We start from the raw sequence: 20,380 nt of genomic DNA on the forward strand, positions 1-20,380 counted from the left end.
TGCACTAATCATTATGCTACTGCGGAAGCCTTGTTGTCAGAGTCTACATGCATTCTGATTTTTTTTTAAAAGTCAAAACACACATTAACTCGCACTTCTAAACATAATACGATCCAGCAACAGAGTCCATCACTGGGTTCGGAGACTGCTCATCTGCAGTTTTATTAAATATACTACTTATATCAGCACAAGATTCAGAGTCATCGAGTACTACAGCACAGAACCAGTCCCATGTACTTATCCAAACTTTTCTTATATGTTGAAACTGAACCTACATTCACCACTTCCCTAGTACTCACTCCAAATTCACATCATCCTCTGAGTGAAGTCGTCCCCCTGAGGTTCCTCTGAAATATTTTGCCTTTCACCCTTAACCTCTGCCCTCTAGTTCTCATCTCGGTGGAGGAAGATGCTTGCATTTATCCTATCCATATCCTTCATAATTCTTTATATCTTTATCAAATCTCCACTCATTTTCTTATGCTCCAGGGATAAAATCCTAACCTATTAACTTTTCCCTATGACTCAGGCCATCAAGACCTTGCAACTTCCTTATAAATTTTCTCTGTACTTCTTTTTCCAATCTTATTGATGTCTAGGTCGGTGACTGCACACAATAATCTAAATTTGGCCTCACCAACGTCTTATACAACTTCAACATAACATCCCGACTCCTCCACTCAATACTTTCAATCATGAAATCTAATGAGCCGGAATCTCTCTTTTTATGACCCTTTCTACCCGTAAATTCTTGATATTAATTTCCAAAAAAAGAAAGAGCAGACACGATTTTAACTTAAAGTCAAAAGCAGTGGGGAGATGATAAGCTGACCAGAGGCTATGGCAACAATAATCCACTAGTACCATAAGAAAATAATCCTTCCAATCTCAAATCCCACCCAGTCAGGGCTGTAACTATCTCACCCAGATCATAATACACTTGTCTTACAACTATAACAAAATCCCATCGCCCGGTGCTAGTAACGCTTGTAGACTTGGGGCTCAATCTTCCTTGCCTTTCCACCCTAGTCAATCCAAGCCAATAAAAGCTATTTTAAAAGCATGTAACAATGCAAAGATCATAACATTCTTAAAAAAAACACATATACCTAATACTTTAAAATAATGAAAAACATTAAACAAATTATATAACTAAAAAAAATGCATGACTTACATTCTTATCTTCCGTCTCTGCCTTCATAGAATCCCCAATCAAACAAACGAATTCACTGATCCCATAAACAGAAAGTCCTCAGAAATCTCAGCAAGATGCTTCTGAACTCATCAGCAACACCTGAATTGGAGTATGTGCTAGGGACCTCCAGGGTGCCATAATGTGACCATACTCAAGAAGGTAGGTAAATCTAATTGAGTTAACTACTGAAGTGTTTCGCTGATAAGTCTTTGCAAGAGTTGTTCTTAGTGTCTAGTGGCTCAACAGTTGCTCCATGAATTGGCGTGTACATTAGTTCATCTGGAGGCACCGTGAACATGATTTTTACTGTGTTACATCTCCAAGAGAGATTCAGGGAGAAACATCAACCATTTTACATGGTGTGTTTGACCTTAAAAATTCCTTTGTCTCCATCAAGTGCAAATTTAATTGTCATTAAACCATACACATGTATAGAAAGAAATGAAACAGAGTTCCTCTGGGGCCAAGGTGCAAAACACAGTACATCAAAATAGATTGTGAAGTACCCATCTCAAATTCAGGTGCTCTCAAATTCAACTATGTCTGATCCTTGCTATGTGAAAGCAAATAATGATCTGAACCAATAGATCAGAGAAATCCTAATTCACTGCAGTCTAGGGTCAGGTGAGGTAGTATTACTCCTCCCAACAATTTTCTCGCTGCAATACTGCAGCCAAGGAAGTGAGATTCAACGAAGCTAATCTACAGAAAACACAGGAGTCTATTCAACCCACATCCTCCCCACTCCAAAAGTAAGGTCACTCCAGCCTCAATGAACTGCAATGCAGAGAGTGTTTGTGTATGCACATAATCAGAGGCCCCATTCCAATTAATCATTGATCCACTCACTGAACCCTTTTCAGAAAATGGACTTAAACTAAACTACAAGTAAAGGTCTCCTACCAACCTCCTTTCACTGTGGAATACCTTAAGAAGATCAAGATCTCAAACTAACATTAAACCAATGCTGAAGATAGTCGTAATCCCTGCCATCCTGTAAACTTCCCAAGAGATGGATTACTTACACTAGATATGGCAAAAGCACTGATAAAATACCATCAACCTTATCTCTCCAAAATTCTCCAAATCCACTGTGAATCTAAACCAGTATTCTCTTCCAAACCAATATCTCCAACATCAGAGCTAAAGGCTAGATCCAAAGTACACACCATATCATTTACTATGCAATTTCTCATGTAACACATTAAAATATTAATTTGTAGCCAATTGGAAACATAATTTTTAAATGGAATGCAGTAGCCAGATATTTAAAGCAATACAGGTCACACAGATCATACTTTACTGAACAGAAATTTTACCCCTAAAGAATAATGTGAACGGTAGATGGAATAATGCAGTGATATTGCACCCCCCCGTGAAAGAAATGAAAGGAGACAATATAGATTGACAGCATTTTAATGCCTTCTTGAGGATGGGAAGAGTGAGAAGGGTAGACTAGAGTGATCTATAAACAAATATATAAAGGTGGAAATTGAAGTGGATAGTATGTTTAAAATCAGTTAAAAATTGTACTTAATGGAAAAGCCAGTTAAAAGAGGGTACTGTTCAAGGAAGACAATGGTTCCAGTTTTCAGGTGACATCTCTTGGGCACAACATACACATAACACATAAGGGCACATGGACTCTGCCCGCTCAATCTTCCATCAATGCAGAAAGGATGAAGGAAAGCATGGAGATGCAGAAATTCTAGTTGGGGTTGGTTTAGTTAGAGAAATGATGGGAGACAGGGCCAGGCTTGGATAGAGGGGTGATCAGCCACAAAAGATTGGGAGCTTTAAGGACAGCAACAAGTTGAGTGCTGGGATTTAGGGAAAGGGCAAAGGAAAAAGATGAAATTAATTAATTGGAATTCCACTTAAATGAGTGCCTACTTTTATCCAAATGATTCCTGATTTCTTGACCAACAGACCACAATCAGTAAGGATAGGTTACAAACCTCTGCCATGATGATCACTGATACCGCCACAAGGCTGCATTTTCAGCCTCCTACTCTGCTCCCTAAACATTCAATTACGTGACCACATTCTATCCTTACGCCATCTACAAGTTTGCAGGAGATGGATGGGCTGTATTTGAAATAACAATGTCAGAGTACAGGAAGGAGATATGGAACCTAGTGACAGTGTCATGACAACAATCTTTCTCTCAATTTCAGCAAAACAGGTGCGGTCTGATTAAAGTTTTATATACTGCAACATGACTTCCTACTCTCATACTCAACACACCTACCAAGCATCCCATACTCCTTTAGAAGCATATCCACCTTCAGTGAACCACGGAGTTCAACTCCTAGATTACTCAGCATCCTATTATGGGGTCTTCCATTAACTTCAGACTTTCTTCTTCCATATGACTTTCCAAAGTGCAACACTTTACGCTTGCCCATCTGCCCCTTCTCTGTGCATATCTGTAACTGATACATATCCTGTGTTTTTTGATAGTCCTTTACACTGCCCACAATCCACCAATCTTGGCGTCATGCACCAACTTACAAATCCACCCATCTGTATTTTCATCCAAATCATTGAATAAGTATCACAAACAGAGATCCCAGCACTGAGCCTTGTGGAACATTAGCCAGAATAAAAGTCTTCCACCCCTACTCTGTCATCTATGTGTTAACCAGTTCTGAACCTAAGCATGTGATTCTCCCTGGATCAAATGCATCTATCTTCTGAGTTAACCTACCACAAGTGATCTTACCAAATGCTGTAGTAAAGTCCATGTAGGTAACAATCCAGTACCTTAGCATCACGAATTTCTTTATCACCTCCTCAAAAGAAACTCAGCTTGTCAGACAAGACTTTCCCTGCACAAAGCCATGCCGACTATTCCTAAGCAGGACGTATCTTTTCAAGTGCGCACAAATCCTATTGCTCTGAACCTTCTCTGATAGCTTCCCTCCACTGACGTGAAACTTACTGACCCGTTACTAACTAGATTACCCCTATTTCCTTTCTTGAACAAGGCAGAACATCTTCGCATTTCCAATCCTCAGGGATCTTGCCTGTTGCTAGTGAGGATACAAAGATTCTTGTTAAACCCCCAGTACTCTCCTCACTTGTTTCTTTCAATATTCTGGGATATATGCCATCTGTCCCATCAGTCTCTGAGTACTTTTCCGCTGTCTGTAGGAATTTGTACATTCTCCCTGTACCTGAGCGGGTTTCCTCCAGGTGCTCCAGCTTCCTCCCACAGTTCAAAGATGTCGTGGTTGGTAGGTTAATTGGTCATTGTAAATTGTTCTGCGATGAGGCTAGGATTAAATCAATGGCTGTTGGACGGCGTGGCTCAAAGGGCCAGAAGGGCCTATTCCGCGCTGTAACTCAGTAAGTAAGTTTTCAGAAGACCCATCATTCCCTCCTCCTCAATCTCAAAATGTCCCAGGACATTAACGTGTCCCACTTGGTTCTCACCATCCTCCAATTTCTTCTCTTCAGTAATTACCGAAGCAAAGAACTCATTTATTACCCCAGCCACTTGCTCTTACTCCAAGCATGAAGTCCTTCCTTTATCCTTGAGTAGACCTACCCTCTCCTTAATTACCCTCTTTTTCTTAACACAAGTATAAATGTCTTGGGATTCTCCTGTTCACCAGACATTTCATGGACCCTTCTGGCCTTCCTAATTGCCTGCTGTGCACTACTCTGCTTTCTTTATATTCCACAAGGGTCCTGGCTGATTTTAGCTTATTTTTCCTTCCTGAATAAATTTAGAACCTCCTAGGTCATCCTAGGTTCCCTTGTCCCTACTCCTTACCAAAACATGCCAATCCTGAAATCTGATCAGCTGGTCTTTAAACAACTCCCACATGACAGACATGGACTTGTCTGATAGCAGCTGCTCTCAATCAGTGTTCCTTAACTCTTGTCCTATATCGTTGCAATTTGCCCACTCCCAGTTTAGTACTTTCCAACAAGAATCGTTAACCTTACTCACATCCATCTTAAAACATAATGAGTCATGGTCAAGATTCCCAAAACCTCCACCCATGATCAGGTCTGTCACCTGGCCTGGCTCATTTACCAAAACTAGGTCCAGTATGTTCTCTCTTCTAGTTGGATTATCCAAATATGTTTTAAGCCTCCTCTGGAATACATCAAACAAATCCTACTCCACTTAAACTTCTTGTACTAAGGAAGTTCCAAACAAAATTGGGGAAGTTAAAATCCTCTGCTATGACAACCATGTTGTTTCTGCACCTTTCCAAAATTTCCCTCCATATCTGTTTCTTCATCTCTCAGTAGTGATCGGGAGACTTACAGTATACTCCCATCAGTGTAATTGCATCTATCATACTTAACACACAAAATGCTGGAGGAACTCAGCAGGCCAGGCAACATCTATGGAAAAAGAGTAATCAGTCGACGTTCTGGGGCAAGATCTTTCATCAGGACTGGACAGAATGGGGAGAAGTCATATTAAGAAGGTGGGGGGAGGGGAGGAGGAAATACAAGGTGGCAGGTGATAGGTGAAACTGGAAGATGGGGAGGGAGTGAAGTGAAGAGCAAGGAAGTTGATTGGTGAAAGAGTTAAAGGGCTGAAGAAGGGGGAATCTGATCGGAGAGGACTGAAGGCCAGGGAAGAAAGGGAAGGGGGAGGAGCACCAAAGATGAGAGGCAGGTAAGAAGAAAAGGTGAGAGAGGGAAACAAGAATGGGGAATGTTGAAGGAGAGGGGGTGCAATCACCATTAGTTCAAGAAATCAATGTTCATGCCTTCAGATTGGAGGCTGTCCAGATGGAATACAAGGTATTTCTCCTCCAACCTACCCAACAAATTGCCTCTGTTGATGAACTCTCCAGTATATGCTCCTTCATCATAAACTCTTCACCCCTTTCAAACAACCCCACCACCACATCTAAAATAATGAAACTCAAAAACATTAATCAGCCAGTCTTGTCCCTCATGCATTCAGGTCTCTTTAATGATAACTTTGTAATTCCACGTACTGATCCAGGTTCTAGGTTCAACCTCCTTACCTGTAAAACTCGCAACATTGAAGCAAACCCATTTTGGCTTATCAGACCCATCATATTTTTTAGCATGTCCCTTGTTGCCTTTCCTGTCTTCTCACACCTTTTTGCATTTGATATTGCCATCCTAAAAGCATAATTCCACTTATCTACATATAATTTGTTACAAAATTTCACAAAATTAATCATAATCATTTATTTGAGAAGCAAATAAGCAAATGGGTAAAGAAACTAAAAGCTGCCCAGAGCAAAAAACTATATAAGAGAATTAACATCACCTACCTTGGCTTATTCTGAGGTATACCCTTAGGATCAACAGCAAACATCTTGCAAATAAATACAATGACTGGAGCTGTTTCATCACTCTTGCATTCAAGAAATGCTGAACGTATTAAAAAAAAGAATGAAAGGTGTCACTGTTTCAATAAGTTTAAGGATGGCATTGATTATGTTTTTGAAATAATCGATAGAAGGAAGCAGCTACAAGTGAACTATAGCTTCACCACAGATACATAGTATTTTCTTCTTTCTTTTTCAATATTTTTATTGATTTTGATTTCTATATATAGAAGAATACAGAGTTCAAGAGAATACATATTATAAAACAAAAAACAAAATATAATAATACCAGATACAGTAGATTGAATCACATTAACAAACTCCTTACTCTATATTCATAATGGATTAGATTAGTTCGTATATTAGAATATAAACAATTTTATAAAGAAAAAAAAATCTACATCCACTACCAAAGCCAAAGCTGTTTGGGGAAAAAAAAGAAAAAAGAAACTTATCAGATAATAAAATATACTATTAACCAACTTCTGTATTTTAACAAGAAGTCAAGGATTATGAAAATAATTTAAAAACGGCCCCCACAAATTTTGAAAGTCTTAGTTAGATTCAGAAATTGAAATACGAATCTTTTCTAAATTTAGGCATGCCATAACATCCCATAACCACTGAGCATGATTAGGCGGAACAACTTCCTTCCATTTAAACAAAAGTGCCCTTCTAGCCATAAGAGAGATAAAAGCCAGAATGTGCAAATCAGATGTCTTCAAAATGATATCTTTGCTTCCAACAATACCAAATAGGGCAGTCAAAGGATTAGGCTTAAAATTTATTTTAAAGAGTACAGGAAAAGTTTGAAACATTTCCTCCCAATATTTCCCAAGACTCGGACAAGTCCAAAACATATGAATAAGTGAAGCTTCTGCATTGTTACACCTATCACAGTAGGGAGATATATCTCTATAAAAACAAGATAATTTATCCTTGGTCATATAAGCCCTATGAACCACTTTAAATTGTAGGAGGGAATGACGAGCACATAGTGATGAAGTATTAACCAATTTAAAAATCTCATTCCAAGTTTCTTTAGAAATTGAGGTTTATAAATCTTGTTCCCAAAGATTTTTAATCTTGTCTAAAGAATCATTTCTCATTCCCAACAACATATCATAAATATTGGATATTGAACCATTATAGAATGGTTTCATATTAAGAATTTCATCTAATATGTTCTTACCAGGTCTATTAGGAAATGTATGCAATTGAGATCGCAGAAAATCTCTAATTTGTAAGTACCAAAAAAAATCATTTTTTGGTAAACTATATTCAGTTGACAATTGTTGAAACGAAGAAAGAAGTTCTCCCACAAACAGATCCTGGAAACATGTAACGCCCAATTCTTCCCAATGCTTAAAGACTACATCAATCATAGAAGGCTTAAAATTTTTTTTTAAAAAATGGGACGAGAAAGGGAGAATCTCAATAAACCAAAGTGTTTTCTAAATTGTATCCAAATCCTTAAAGTATGTTTGACTACCACATTTTCAGTTATCTTACTTAAGGATAAAGGAAGTGAAGATCCCAATAGGGAGATAATAGAAAATTTATTAACCCAGTTAGCTTCTAAAGAAACCCACCCGGGACAGTCCAAAACGTGAGATTCCGTATATTAGCTGCCCAGTAATAAAACCTAAAATTTGGTAAGGCTAAACCTCCATTCTTTTTAACTTTCTGGAGATAGACTTTATTCAGTCGAGGATGCTTATTTTTCCATATGTAAAAGGATAAAATAGAGTCCAGAGAGTCAAAAAAGGATTTAGGAATAAAAACAGGTAATGCCTGAAAGAGGTATATAAATTTAGGTAAAACATTCATTTTGATAGAATTAATTTGGCCAATCAATGATAACGAAAGGGGCGACCAATTTGATAATGTTCTTTTTATATAATTTAATAAAGTAAGAAAATTTTCTTTAAATAAGTATTTATAATTCTTAGTAATTGTTACACCCAAATAAGTGAATTGGTTTCTTACAATTTTAAAAGGAAGGTGAGTATCAGTTAATGGCAAATTATTCAAAGGAAAAAGTTCACTCTCATGTAGGTTCAGTTTATATCCAGAAAATTGACTAAAACAAGATAGTAAAGAAAGCACATAAGGTAATGAAGTTTCGACCTTAGAAATGTAAAGCAAGAAATCACCCGCATAAAGTGAAACTTTGTGGATAGTACCCTTCTGTAAAATACCAGTGATATCGTTAGATTCTCGAAAAGCCATAGCTAAAGGTTCTAAAGCTAGGTCAAAGAGCAAAAGACTCAAAGGGCAACCTTGTCTGGTTCCATGTTGAATTTAAATGGTTTAGAATTCTGAGAATTAGTAAGAACCCAAGCAAAAGAGGATAAATACAGTAGTTTAATCCATTGAATAAAGTTGGACTCAAAATTAAATTTTTCTAAAATTTTAAATAAATAATGCCAATCAACCCGATCAAAAGCCTTCTCAGCGTCTAAGGATATCACACACTCCAATACCTCTTTAGAAGGAGAATAAGTAACATTTAATAATCCACAAATATTAAAATGAGAATATCGATTTTTAATAAAGCCAGTCTGATCGTCAGAATTGGCAGATGGTAAGATATTTTCCATCCTATGGGCCAGAACTTTAGATAAAATTTTAGCATCAACATCTAGCATCAAGTATTTTCTGACTCTGATAAGCTACTACTAGAAAATTGCTTTTCACAATAATAGCTTCACATTTTAACCAATTTTCTCTTAAATTATTCTTACTAAAATAAAGATTCAGAGTTTTAAAATAGAATTTTTACTGCCTTACAAATCAGTTACCATTGGAAATGGAAGAGACACAAAATACAATTGAATTATTGTATTAATTCAGAATCCACAAGAGCACAGTTGTCTATATATGTGAAACAAAGATAAAACAGAAAGTCTGTGTTACATCAAGTACTGTGGCCTAGTTGAAAATCATGCTTGACATAGCTCGGTCAATTGCTGAACTCAGCAAGACTGAATCACTCATTAAAAACAGACCAGTTCTAATACAGCTTTTTGTGCGATACTTGGATATCTTCCAGTACACAACAAGGCTGAGGGGAAAATTGCACAAAACTACCCACAATTTTACGATGTATTTATTCAAAATTCAGTGGTTCTCAAATATTTTGGCTTGCCCTTTGGAGTCACTGCAATTTCGAATACTTTGCTCTTTAAGGATAGAAAACAAAACAAAAACACTGAGGGACGAAACAAACCAACCTTATGACCACTTTTATAATGTCTATAGCTTTAAGCTTAGAGCAGAGACAAGTAAAAGACAACTATTTTCAGCAATGTGTTGGGTTGGTGTAAAAGTTCAAAGATCAAAGGTATAGCATTTTAGTTTATCTCATTCTATTAAGAACTTAAACTTCAGAAATGAATGTCAATTAGGGTGGGGGGTGGTTGTGGGTAACATGCACAAACCTACACCTGAAATAATATCACATTTTAAAGGAAAGGAAAAGAGTAGCACTGAAGTAAACACAACTTTCCTTAAGTAAATCTCAACTATACAGAAGAGGAAACCCAATGGAAAGTGTGCTCTTGTCCACTTATATCCTACACCTCATAAGTGCCTTAGCCCATTTCTTCCCAAGGTTACAAATGCACTATTATGTTGTTCTTGCAGCTGTAATACTGATCACCACCATATTAATCTAATGCAAAAACGTCTAACATTATTTTATAGAAGAACAATTTAACACAGCACAACTCTGCCGAGAGGGTCATTTACAAGAGCCAGAATCAAAGAAATGGAGAGCTTGAAGTACAGAATTGCAAAAATGAGATGAAAGCAGAGATGAAGGAGTAAAGCCTTACAGAGAATTGAACACATGGATAGGAATTGAAAATTTGTCTAACCATTGCTGCAATGCCATTTAACTGAATGGATGGCATGAAAAACATTTTTCCATAATAACTCTGTAAAGACGACAATAATAATTTATGAAAATAAGAGGGTGGTTGATACAGCAATGGAATGGTGCAGTGTTAGTTATGCAACTGATGAGCTGAAGTCAATAATGCACTTGAGAATATTCAATATACAACTATTGTATGAATTCTCTTTGAAACTAAATATGTGACTAGTAACTATGCTTCACTTGTAAACATTTGCTTATTTTCCTTTTTACTATCTACCTTTCCTGAAATTAAACACCAGTATTTAAAATCACTCGTCAATCTTTCAATAACACCCACGTCAAATGATTCCACTGCTTGCTCCATAAACCAGCATTTATATCAAAATGCACTGTAGATAACACTTCCGATTGTTTTTACATAGAGAAGTACTACTAATTCTGCTCCTTTGCAAGACATATTCAATGTTACAGTCTTAATTCAGATCACCTCTCTCACTTCTTCCCCCATCACAATTATGACTCTGTCTATGTTGCTTACTGCTCCCAGCCAAATTGGCCAGTTTCATTACCTTTACTGTCAATTTGCACCTCCAATCATCTTCATACAATCCATCTGGTCCCCTTTAAAAAAAAACACTTCACCTCTTAATTTAAATCTATACTCTCCCCACACAAGAGAAAATACTCTGACCATTCACCTTATCTCTGTGTAATGTCCTGGTTAACATTTCTACTACTATGCTGTGAGGTAGCTTATATTAGCAGTTTTCTATAAAAGCAGTGTGCCATGCTAGAAAATGTGTTTTGGCTTCGGCTAAGATGAGGATCCATGTTGTCCAACTTAAGAATGTAAGTCAGCCAATCAGGATTTTGGGAAGTGACAGAAGGTTCCAGAGAGCTATGGGGAAAGGGTTTTCTGAAGGACAGTAGTCTAATTTGTGGTCTTTTGGCAGGAGCTGCGGAGCAGGACAGAAGGGAAGATGCTGCAGAATGTTGTTGGAAGGAGAGTCCCCTTTGCAAAAAGTCCTTTGTGCAGGTGAATGGCTCCAAAGAGAAAGGGCAATACTTCTGAGAGAGAGAGCCAGGTTGCTTGAGATGGTCTTCGAGGGGAGTTCAAAACAGTGCTGTATGTCCAGCACGAGTAAGAGACACTCCCGAATACTCAACTTTGAAAGAGACAAGCTTCAACAGCTATGTGGACATTGGACTGGTTTAACTGCAATGGGCCCTTTTATTCTTTTTTGTCTTCTTTTTCCTATTAACTGTTTGATAAAGCTGAAATTGGTAAATATACTTTCTTTATAATTTTATGCAGTGTACAATCCGTTATTTCTTGTGACCGATAATTGTGTATGGGCAGTATTTACACAGCATTTCCTCAAATTGAGATGTCTTTCATTGGAACATCATGACATTCCTGTTTGGTTGAACAAAGAATGGAAATACTACCACAATTTTTCATTTAACATTTATAAACATGGCTGTGATCTACATTTTTAATGTAAATAGTAATGAAAATGAAAAATAATAATCATGCTGAAAGAGACATTTTATTTCAAATGTAAAACTTTACTTCTCCTTTCTCTGTCATGGTTATAGTGAGAACACAAGAAACTCATCAAAAGGACCATTATACATTTGAGAGTCTTGACACCAATCCTTTCTCACAATATGGCTTCAGTGTTGCTTCTCGCTAGGACTGCTAGACAGTGAAGATCTGGAAAACCTGATTTAACACCCTTTCTCATGCTCAATGTCATATCCATAATCACCAGGCTGAGGTAAACATGCAGTGTCTAAGGGGCCCAATTAGAAAACATCTCAGTATCTATACTCATCTGAGGCTTCGAAGAAGCTTAATTAACTCTTTAGTGAAAGATTTTATTTCTCTTACATCCCTGATTAATTTACCCCAGGAAGCAGATTGCTTTCAATCATTTCATGGTTCCACCCCTTTGTGTCCAGATTGTTTTCCTCAAACAAATGCTACTGCAGGCATTGTTACTTCTACTGTTTAGTTACTGCTGTCATCAGATTCAGTGTCCTGCTAAACAGCAACTGGTTAATGAACTACCGAGAACAGAAGAAGCCCCCTATTAATCTAAGTTCATCTGGAAAATATACAGCAAAGAGCAAAAAAAGTTCACGCATTACCTCAGGCCAGTGGTTACTTGCCCATTACTTCTTCAGAAGAGCTTACCTAGATTTACATTTTAATTACTTTATTTTTAAAAATTGTTAACAGAATGGTAATTTAAACCAAGAAATTATTTTAATTCCCATTGTTAGGTATTGGAAACATTTTTATGCACAGTTTCCTGCTGAACCAACAGATGGCAGCAGTTAAGCACATTTCTTCTATGTACAATTTTGTCAGCATGCGCCCTGTTACAGGAGATATTTTGATTTGATGCTTTGCTTTTAAGTAGGGAGTGTGTGGACAGCTAAACTTAGAACAGTTTTCTTAGGTCAGATCAAGCATAATTATGGTTGAAGATTTTGAAGAATCAGCATTTAAGGGCAAGAAAATGAACAGGTGAACTTCAAAGAGATAAATAACAAGGATAAGTAACAACTCTAACTATTAGGAACTATTGCAAGCTTATATGGTGTCAGGCACAGCTCAGCGGCAGCACATGCTCAAATTTCATTCTCAGGACTGGTGTACGTACTCTAAGCTGAGAATGCAATGCAGCACAGAGAGAATCCTGAGCTGTTCGAAATCCTATCACCCAAGCAGCAGATTCAACGAAGTAGGCACAGAAAATCCCTCAGCTGTATTTGCAGAGGTTCTCCCAGAGGCCTAGATACAATTTGTCTCTCTATCTGTTTCATCACTTCTTGTGAGATTCTGCAGTGCTCAAATGGACAGCTGGGTTATCCAAATCGCACAAGTGCCCACACTTCACTTGGTGTAAAACATTTTAGGGAGTGCTCCAAGACAATCTAAATGCACCAGTAACAATGAAGACTGTTTTGGGAATTCTAACTTTTACCTCAGTCCAATTCTTTGGGTTTGAAGATTCAACAGGTTAGTAGGCAATAAAATCCAGCTGGCTCCTTGGCCTGGGATATTAGCCATATCAAGATTCAATATTCAGCATTGTTTAGTATCATTTCCAGTACACAGTGTAAAGGAGAACGAAATGATTGTTACTCTGGATCCGAAATAGCACAAAAACACAGTAAGATAAAAAATACCATGGTAAAAACACAATAAATACAAATACATAAGAGGGTGTGTGCGCGTGTGTGTGTGTGTATATATGTATATATATATAAAAAATATACATAGCATACAATAAATATAATTATTAATTGTATGCTCATAAAGTGACACTAGGCACAGGAGTGTTTGCACATAAGGTGACTGACAGGAAATGATAAAGAAGTGGTGGTGCTGGAGGGGTGAGAGAGAGAAGGGGTGGCTTAGTTGGGGGAGATGTTTACGGCTTGGGGAAAGGAGCTTTTTATTTATTCGTTGAGATACAGCATAGAATAGGTCAATCCCCTCTTTGAGCTGTGCCATCAGCAATCCCCCGATTTAACCCTAGCTTAATCTCGGGAAAATGTCCAATGACCAATTAACCTACCAACCAGTACATCTTTGGACTGTGGGAGGAAACAGTCGTACCCAGGGGAAACCCACGCAGTCACCGGGAGAATGTACAAATTCCTTACACGCAGCAGCAAGAAATAAACCTGTAAAGCATTGTGCTAACCACTAATTTATTAGAAAACCTGTTTTAATAAAGTTGCTCTGTTGTCAATTATAGCTACAGAACTGGTCTGTTGTCAGTTAGCATTATTTTAAACTTTCTTTGGCATTCGGCATAGTGACTTTTCTTACATAAATGCAGCATGGCTCAGAATTTGCACAAACTTCCTGTATTTGTCTTCTTTGCCTTTGACATTGCAGAACACTTGGACCAGCTGTCTCCACTCTAGCACAGGATTCCCATGGTTACATGTCAAGAATTTGCCAAAGTAAGCCGAATATATGTAGTCAACAACACCTGCCTGTGATTGCAAAATACTGTATTCACTTCCTTTTTGCAATGACTTTTGTTAAAAAAGTATCCTGATTCATGCACATCCCTTGTTCTTAATGCCAAAAAAACATTAGCTAATCTTTCGGTGTAAGTATAACTGAAAAAGATCAGCTCCGCCATGGCCACTAGCCTCTCCAGTATCCAGAACATCTTCAGGGAGCGATGCCACAAAACGGCAGGGTCCATCCTTAACGACCCCCGTCACCCAGGACATACCCTGTTCACCTTGTTACCATCAAGAACGAGGTACAGGAGCCAGAGGCACACACTTAAGGATTCAGGAACAGCTTCTTCCCCTTTGCCATCTGATTTCTGAATGGATATTGAACCCATGAACACCATCTCATTTTTATAATTTCTGTTTTTGTACTACTTATTTAAATATATATACACACAAATATATATATTTACTGTAATTCACATGTTTCTATTATGATGTATTGCATTGTACTGCTGCTGCAAAGATAACAAATTTCATACATATGCCAGTGATATTAAACCTGATTCAGACAAATTTTCCTTACAGGTCAACATAAGAAAGCCCCTAAGTCTTTATTTTAAATTTGCATGTTACACGTGACAGCATTTTAACTTGCATCCCTCCCAAAAGCTTGGGTTGGTGAAATAGTTGTCCTTTGACTTACTTTCTCCCACACCTGCAACAACAACTGGAAACTGGGGCATTCGTCCAACTCTTTCTGACTACCTTAATGAGTTCTTCCACTCACTTCCTTTCACTCCTGCAATTCTTTAATCTTGAACTTGAACTACAAAATTACAGTGTTCATAGGTCAGCAGCACTATTGTAGTAGGGGATTAGTTGATACTTGCTTTGCAAATAAGTCCTGCCACTCCACTGGACAACAACTCTTTATTGCTACCATGTACTGTATAGCACTACTCATGAAAACAGTACATATTAAAAGTACTACAAAAATTAAATGGTCATATTAATTCTTTCACAGCATTCAAATGTCTATTTCCTGGTTAATATAGCTTAAGTGAGCAAATATAAAATGGAATGGGAAAAGGGAGAAGGGCAACAGAGAGGAGGGAGAATGCTGCATGTACAGTATAAAACATTTTTCATGTCCTCAAGATGTCCCTATTTTTTTTAAGAGATGACTGCGTTTTCAAAAATGTCCTTTTTTATGCTCAGGCCTAAAGAAAGACTGTAATGAGGAGAATTCAATTCTATTAACAACTGACAGTCTGCACAGCGGAGAGAAGACCTTTCACCTTGGTGCTTCTGATAGATGTATTATGTGTGCAGGTGAGATTCCCAGTGAAAGTACCGTAGAAAACTCTCAGACTATTCATTTGAGATGGCATATAGGCAATGCTGTTATTCCACAGCTCCGGTGACCAAGGTTTATTCCTGACCTCTAGTGGTCTCACTATGGAGCTTGCACTGTCTCCTTGTGACTGCAGGTTCCCCCTGGATGCTCCAGTAAATCACTGGTTAGTGTAAGCGCCAGTAATGTGGGTGGTTTACAGGAGAATGTGGTGTGGGCAGGGGGAAGATTGGGCGCAGGAGTAGATATTTCTTTTTTTAACTGTACTCAAAAACTAAGAAAGGTGTGGGAATAATGAGTGTGTGCTCCAAGACCTGGCATAGACTCAATAGGCTTCCTTTTGTGTCACACAGAAAAACGACTTCATCAGAACTGGAAAAGAAGGAGGAAGAAGCTGAGAACAGCAAAAGTGGAGTGAGGAGAAGGAGTACAAGCTAAAAGATAATAGCTGAAGCCAGGTGGGTGGAAGAAGCAGGGAGGTGATAGGTGGTAAAAGTAAAGGGCTGGAGCAGAAGGAATCGGATGAGAGGAAAGTGGTCACAGGAGAAAGGGAAGGAGGAGGGGCACCTGGGGGAAGGTAATAGCTAGGTGAGGAGAAGTGGAGAGATGAGAGTGCAGCCAGAGTGGGGAATGGAAAAAGAATGAAGGGGGAGGGAGAAAATTATTTGAAATTAGAGAAATCAATGTTAATGGCATCAGGTAGAGGCTACCCAGACAAAATATGAGGTGTTGCTCCTCCAGTCTGAGAGTGACCTCATCGTGGCAGTAGAGGAGACCATGGACTGACATGTCAAAATGAGAATGGGGATTGGATTTCAAACAGTTGGCCACTGGGAAATCCTGTGTTTTGCGGAAGGAGCTTGACAAAGCAGTCCCCCAATCTATGCTCAACAACTTTGCATCAGATCTCTTTGAAGCCAAGCCTATTATATTAAACAACTGTTATATTAATTCCAATTATGTGGTGTTTCTGCAACCATAACAAATTTAAATTAAGGCTGTCTTCTTTGCTCTAAACTGTAATAAACCTACAAACACTTATTTTATATGAATGCAGAGATAATTTATTTCTAGTTAATGTATATCGCTCAGTTGAATGTGATCGTGATGGCAAGGTGATCACAATAAATACAACTTCCTAAGAGTACATATAGCTGACAAACTTTTCAGAATGTACAATGATACTGTTATCTGACTCTCAGTTCAATGCTGAATGGCCACAAAAACAGCACTAAAAACTGAATTGGAGGGAACAGTAAAGCGGAAAAAGACACAAAATGATGATGTGGCTTTTCTACCAACCACTGCTGGTGCCATTCACCTATTTCAACAAATATGAACAGGTTTAAAGTACTTACTTATTTAAATAGAAAACAGCTTGAGCAGGCCATACAATCTTTCAGTAAGATCATGGCTGATTCTTCATCTCAATATGTGCTCTTGCTATCTGAAGATGATGCACATTTTGACGAACATGGAACTTTGAATTTACAGAGCACATGTGCTTATAATAACTGAGAACATGAACGCCTGTATATGATTCAGAGAGGAATAGGTAAATAAGTTTGAGTCACTACTTCACAGTTTACCATGCACTGTTCAGGAAAGGGAAACCAGAGGTCCATGAGCCAGACCTCATCAGAGGATCAGAAGTTGAGAGAGTTAGCAACCTTAAATTTCTGGGTGTTACTATTTCAAGGGACCTGTCCTGGATCCAGCATGCAAGTGCAATTGCAAAGAAAGCATGGCAGCACCTCTACTTCCTTTGGCATTTTCAGAGATTTGACATGACATCTAAAACTTTGACAAACTTCTATAAATGTGTAGTGTACATCACAGCCTGATATGGAAACACTAATGCCTTCAAATGGAATATCCTATAAAATTTAGCAGATTCAGCCCAGTATATCACAGGTAAAGCCCTCACAACCACAGAGCACATCTGCATGAAACACTGTCATAGGAAAGCTGTATGCAACATTAGAGATCCCCATCCTCCCCCCACCCCCACCCAGTCACACTCTCTTCTTGCTGTTGTCATCAGGTAGAAGGGTACAAGAGCTTCAGGACGCACTCCACTAGGTTCAGGAACAGTTACTACCCCTGAAACATCAGGTTCTTGTACAGAAAGGGACAACTACACTCACTTGCCCCATCATTGAAATGTTCCTACAATGATGCAAACATGGGGAAATCTGCAGATGCTGAAATTTCAAGCAACACACATAAAAATTGCTGGTGAACGCAGCAGGCCAGGCAGCATCTCTAGGAACAGGTACAGTTGACGTTTTGGGCCGAGACCCTCAGTCAGGACTAACTGAAAGAAGAGCTAGTAAGAGAGCTCTTCTTTCAGTTAGTCCTGACGAAGGGTCTCTGCCTGAAATGTTGACTGTACCTCTTCCTAGAGATGCTGCCTGGCCTGCTGCATTCACCAGCAATTTTTATGTGTGTTGCTACAAACAATGAGCTCACTTTCAAGGACTCTCTCTCATGTTCTTGTTATTTATTGCTATTTATTCATCTTTGCATTTGCAAAGTTTGTTGCTCTTGCATTGCACTCCAGTTGATCTTTCTACAGATTTGCTGAGTATGCCCACAGGAAAATGAATCTCAAGGTTGTATATAGTGACATATATGTACTTTGATAATAAAATTTACTTTGAATTTTGATTTCCTCTGGAGATGGCTACCTGTGCTTCAGAAAGATGATGTACAACTTTTCATTGCCTGAAAACAAAATTCTAGTCCGGAAGCAACTGCACAGTTGCATCAACTATTTAGACATTATGGAATTGCAATGCTTAAAAGGAGTCACCGCACGATGAATCAATGCAATGAGATCTATAGGGATAATATATCATTTACTACTGCACTATCAGCAGTAGTGAAGCTCAACATGCCCTCTAAAATTAAGCATTCACAAGTCACTGTAGAGATGAATTATCTGCCTAGCCACAGATTTCACATTTCAGCAACAATGCAAACTCCTAGTGTCCCCATGTCCATTCTTCTTGAAGGCACAGACATCATTGACTAAGAAGCATCATATCTCCATAGACCTAACAAGGAAGGGATGCTCGTCCATCAAAACATAGAAGTTAAACATAACAACACACCATTTTGCTCAATGGTTCAGGTCAGTTTGCCTCCCTCATGAGCAAATTCTTGGGATTATGTCTACATAACAACAACTGATGATTACAAGTCCTGCCAAATCCTGAGAAAATGTTTTTGTGTTGCATCTAGTTGAGTATTTTCCTGCTGTAAAATTTAAAACTCAATCTCAACAAACTGTGGCTAAGCTTGAACCTTTACTAAACCTAAAGGATGAGGTTTTTATTGCGGTTTGGCCACAGAATCCTTGAAATCATTGAAATGCAGCCACAGAAATTTCTAATACGCTTCCTCCTTTTTTAGTTATGTAGTTGACGCAGTTATGAGCCACAAAAGGACTTGCTAATACACAATTAATGTAAAACTGAAAACAATTGCATTAACTGTGTTATAATAATTAAAAGTATACTTTACAAACCAAAGCAACCTCATTCTGATTTATTCAAAATCATTGCAAGTGTATAAGAAATCCAAAACAAGAATTTCATCTCATCTAGAATATTCCTTTCCTATTATTTCAGACCTTCCATAGATACCTAGAATGGCATACTGACTGCCTGCTTGATCACCTATATTTAAGTTGCCACTTTGAATACATCAAAGGTAGAGAATTTAAATTTAATCCTAAGTGTTTAAACATCAACACATAATTGATGTTAATTCATTTGAGCAAAGATGCTAATAGTAAAGTAAGTTTGTAACCTTAATTTACATTCATCAATTTTTTCTGTAAACATTGCATGATTGTTTCCCTTTCCTTTTAATTATTTATATTTAAGATGAAAAATATTTCGTCTGCCACATTTCATGTGCACAAACTTCACTTCCTGTGGTCACCTTTTTTATATTACCATGCCATTTCCCCTTAAGGGCTGATGACAGCCAAATTTACCTCACCACCTTCCCTTGTCTCTACATCATTAGACTTTTCCTTCATCACCTCAGAATGCACGAGCAGAAACTTTCTCCAATTAAAAACTGAGAAGACTTTAGACATCGATTGTCTTTCCTCATTTCAAACTCCATTCCCGAGCTACTATCTCCACTCCATCTCATACCAAATCTGACGACTCACAGCCTTGATTTAATCTTCGAGTTGAGTTTCAGATCTCATACTCCAACCACTTCTGAAGTATCCTGTTCCACCGACATAAGACCACTCAGCTCTGGTGTTGGTTTACCTCCTATCCAGTTGAAATCCTGACCCCACGTCTTTTCGTATTCCAGGCTTGGTGACTGCAAATTTCTCCTGTCCAGCTTCACTCTTTAACACTCTGATATGTGAAGCCATTTGAAATTCATCTGCCTATTGCTGCTATAGTATCACCAAGTCATTATAGATGGAATTCACTGAGGCATCATTATCAATTTCACATGTGCACTGGTGTTAAGTGTTCTTTGAGGATTATTGTCAAATCCATTGTACAGAAATCTACCAAAGTCATGAACACGGTGTTATAACTATTTACATACTATTTTATATACTATTTTCTCATACTCCTTAT

The 20,380-nt window shown here is 38.0% G+C and overlaps 1 protein-coding gene across 3 annotated transcripts in view; it reads right to left on the reverse strand.

The window, feature by feature from the left end:
- efl1 (elongation factor like GTPase 1) overlaps positions 1-20,380 on the reverse strand; it is a 319,698-nt gene that overhangs the window by 206,817 nt on the left and 92,501 nt on the right. For all 3 annotated transcript variants that reach the window (XM_063065853.1, XM_063065850.1, XM_063065852.1), the window contains one exon: positions 6,475-6,574. In XM_063065853.1, the coding sequence (XP_062921923.1) occupies positions 6,475-6,574 (100 nt within the window). The remainder of the gene's footprint in view (positions 1-6,474; positions 6,575-20,380) is intronic.

This window comes from Mobula hypostoma, chromosome 13 (assembly GCF_963921235.1).
Source record: "Mobula hypostoma chromosome 13, sMobHyp1.1, whole genome shotgun sequence".
Lineage (NCBI taxonomy): Eukaryota > Metazoa > Chordata > Chondrichthyes > Myliobatiformes > Myliobatidae > Mobula > Mobula hypostoma.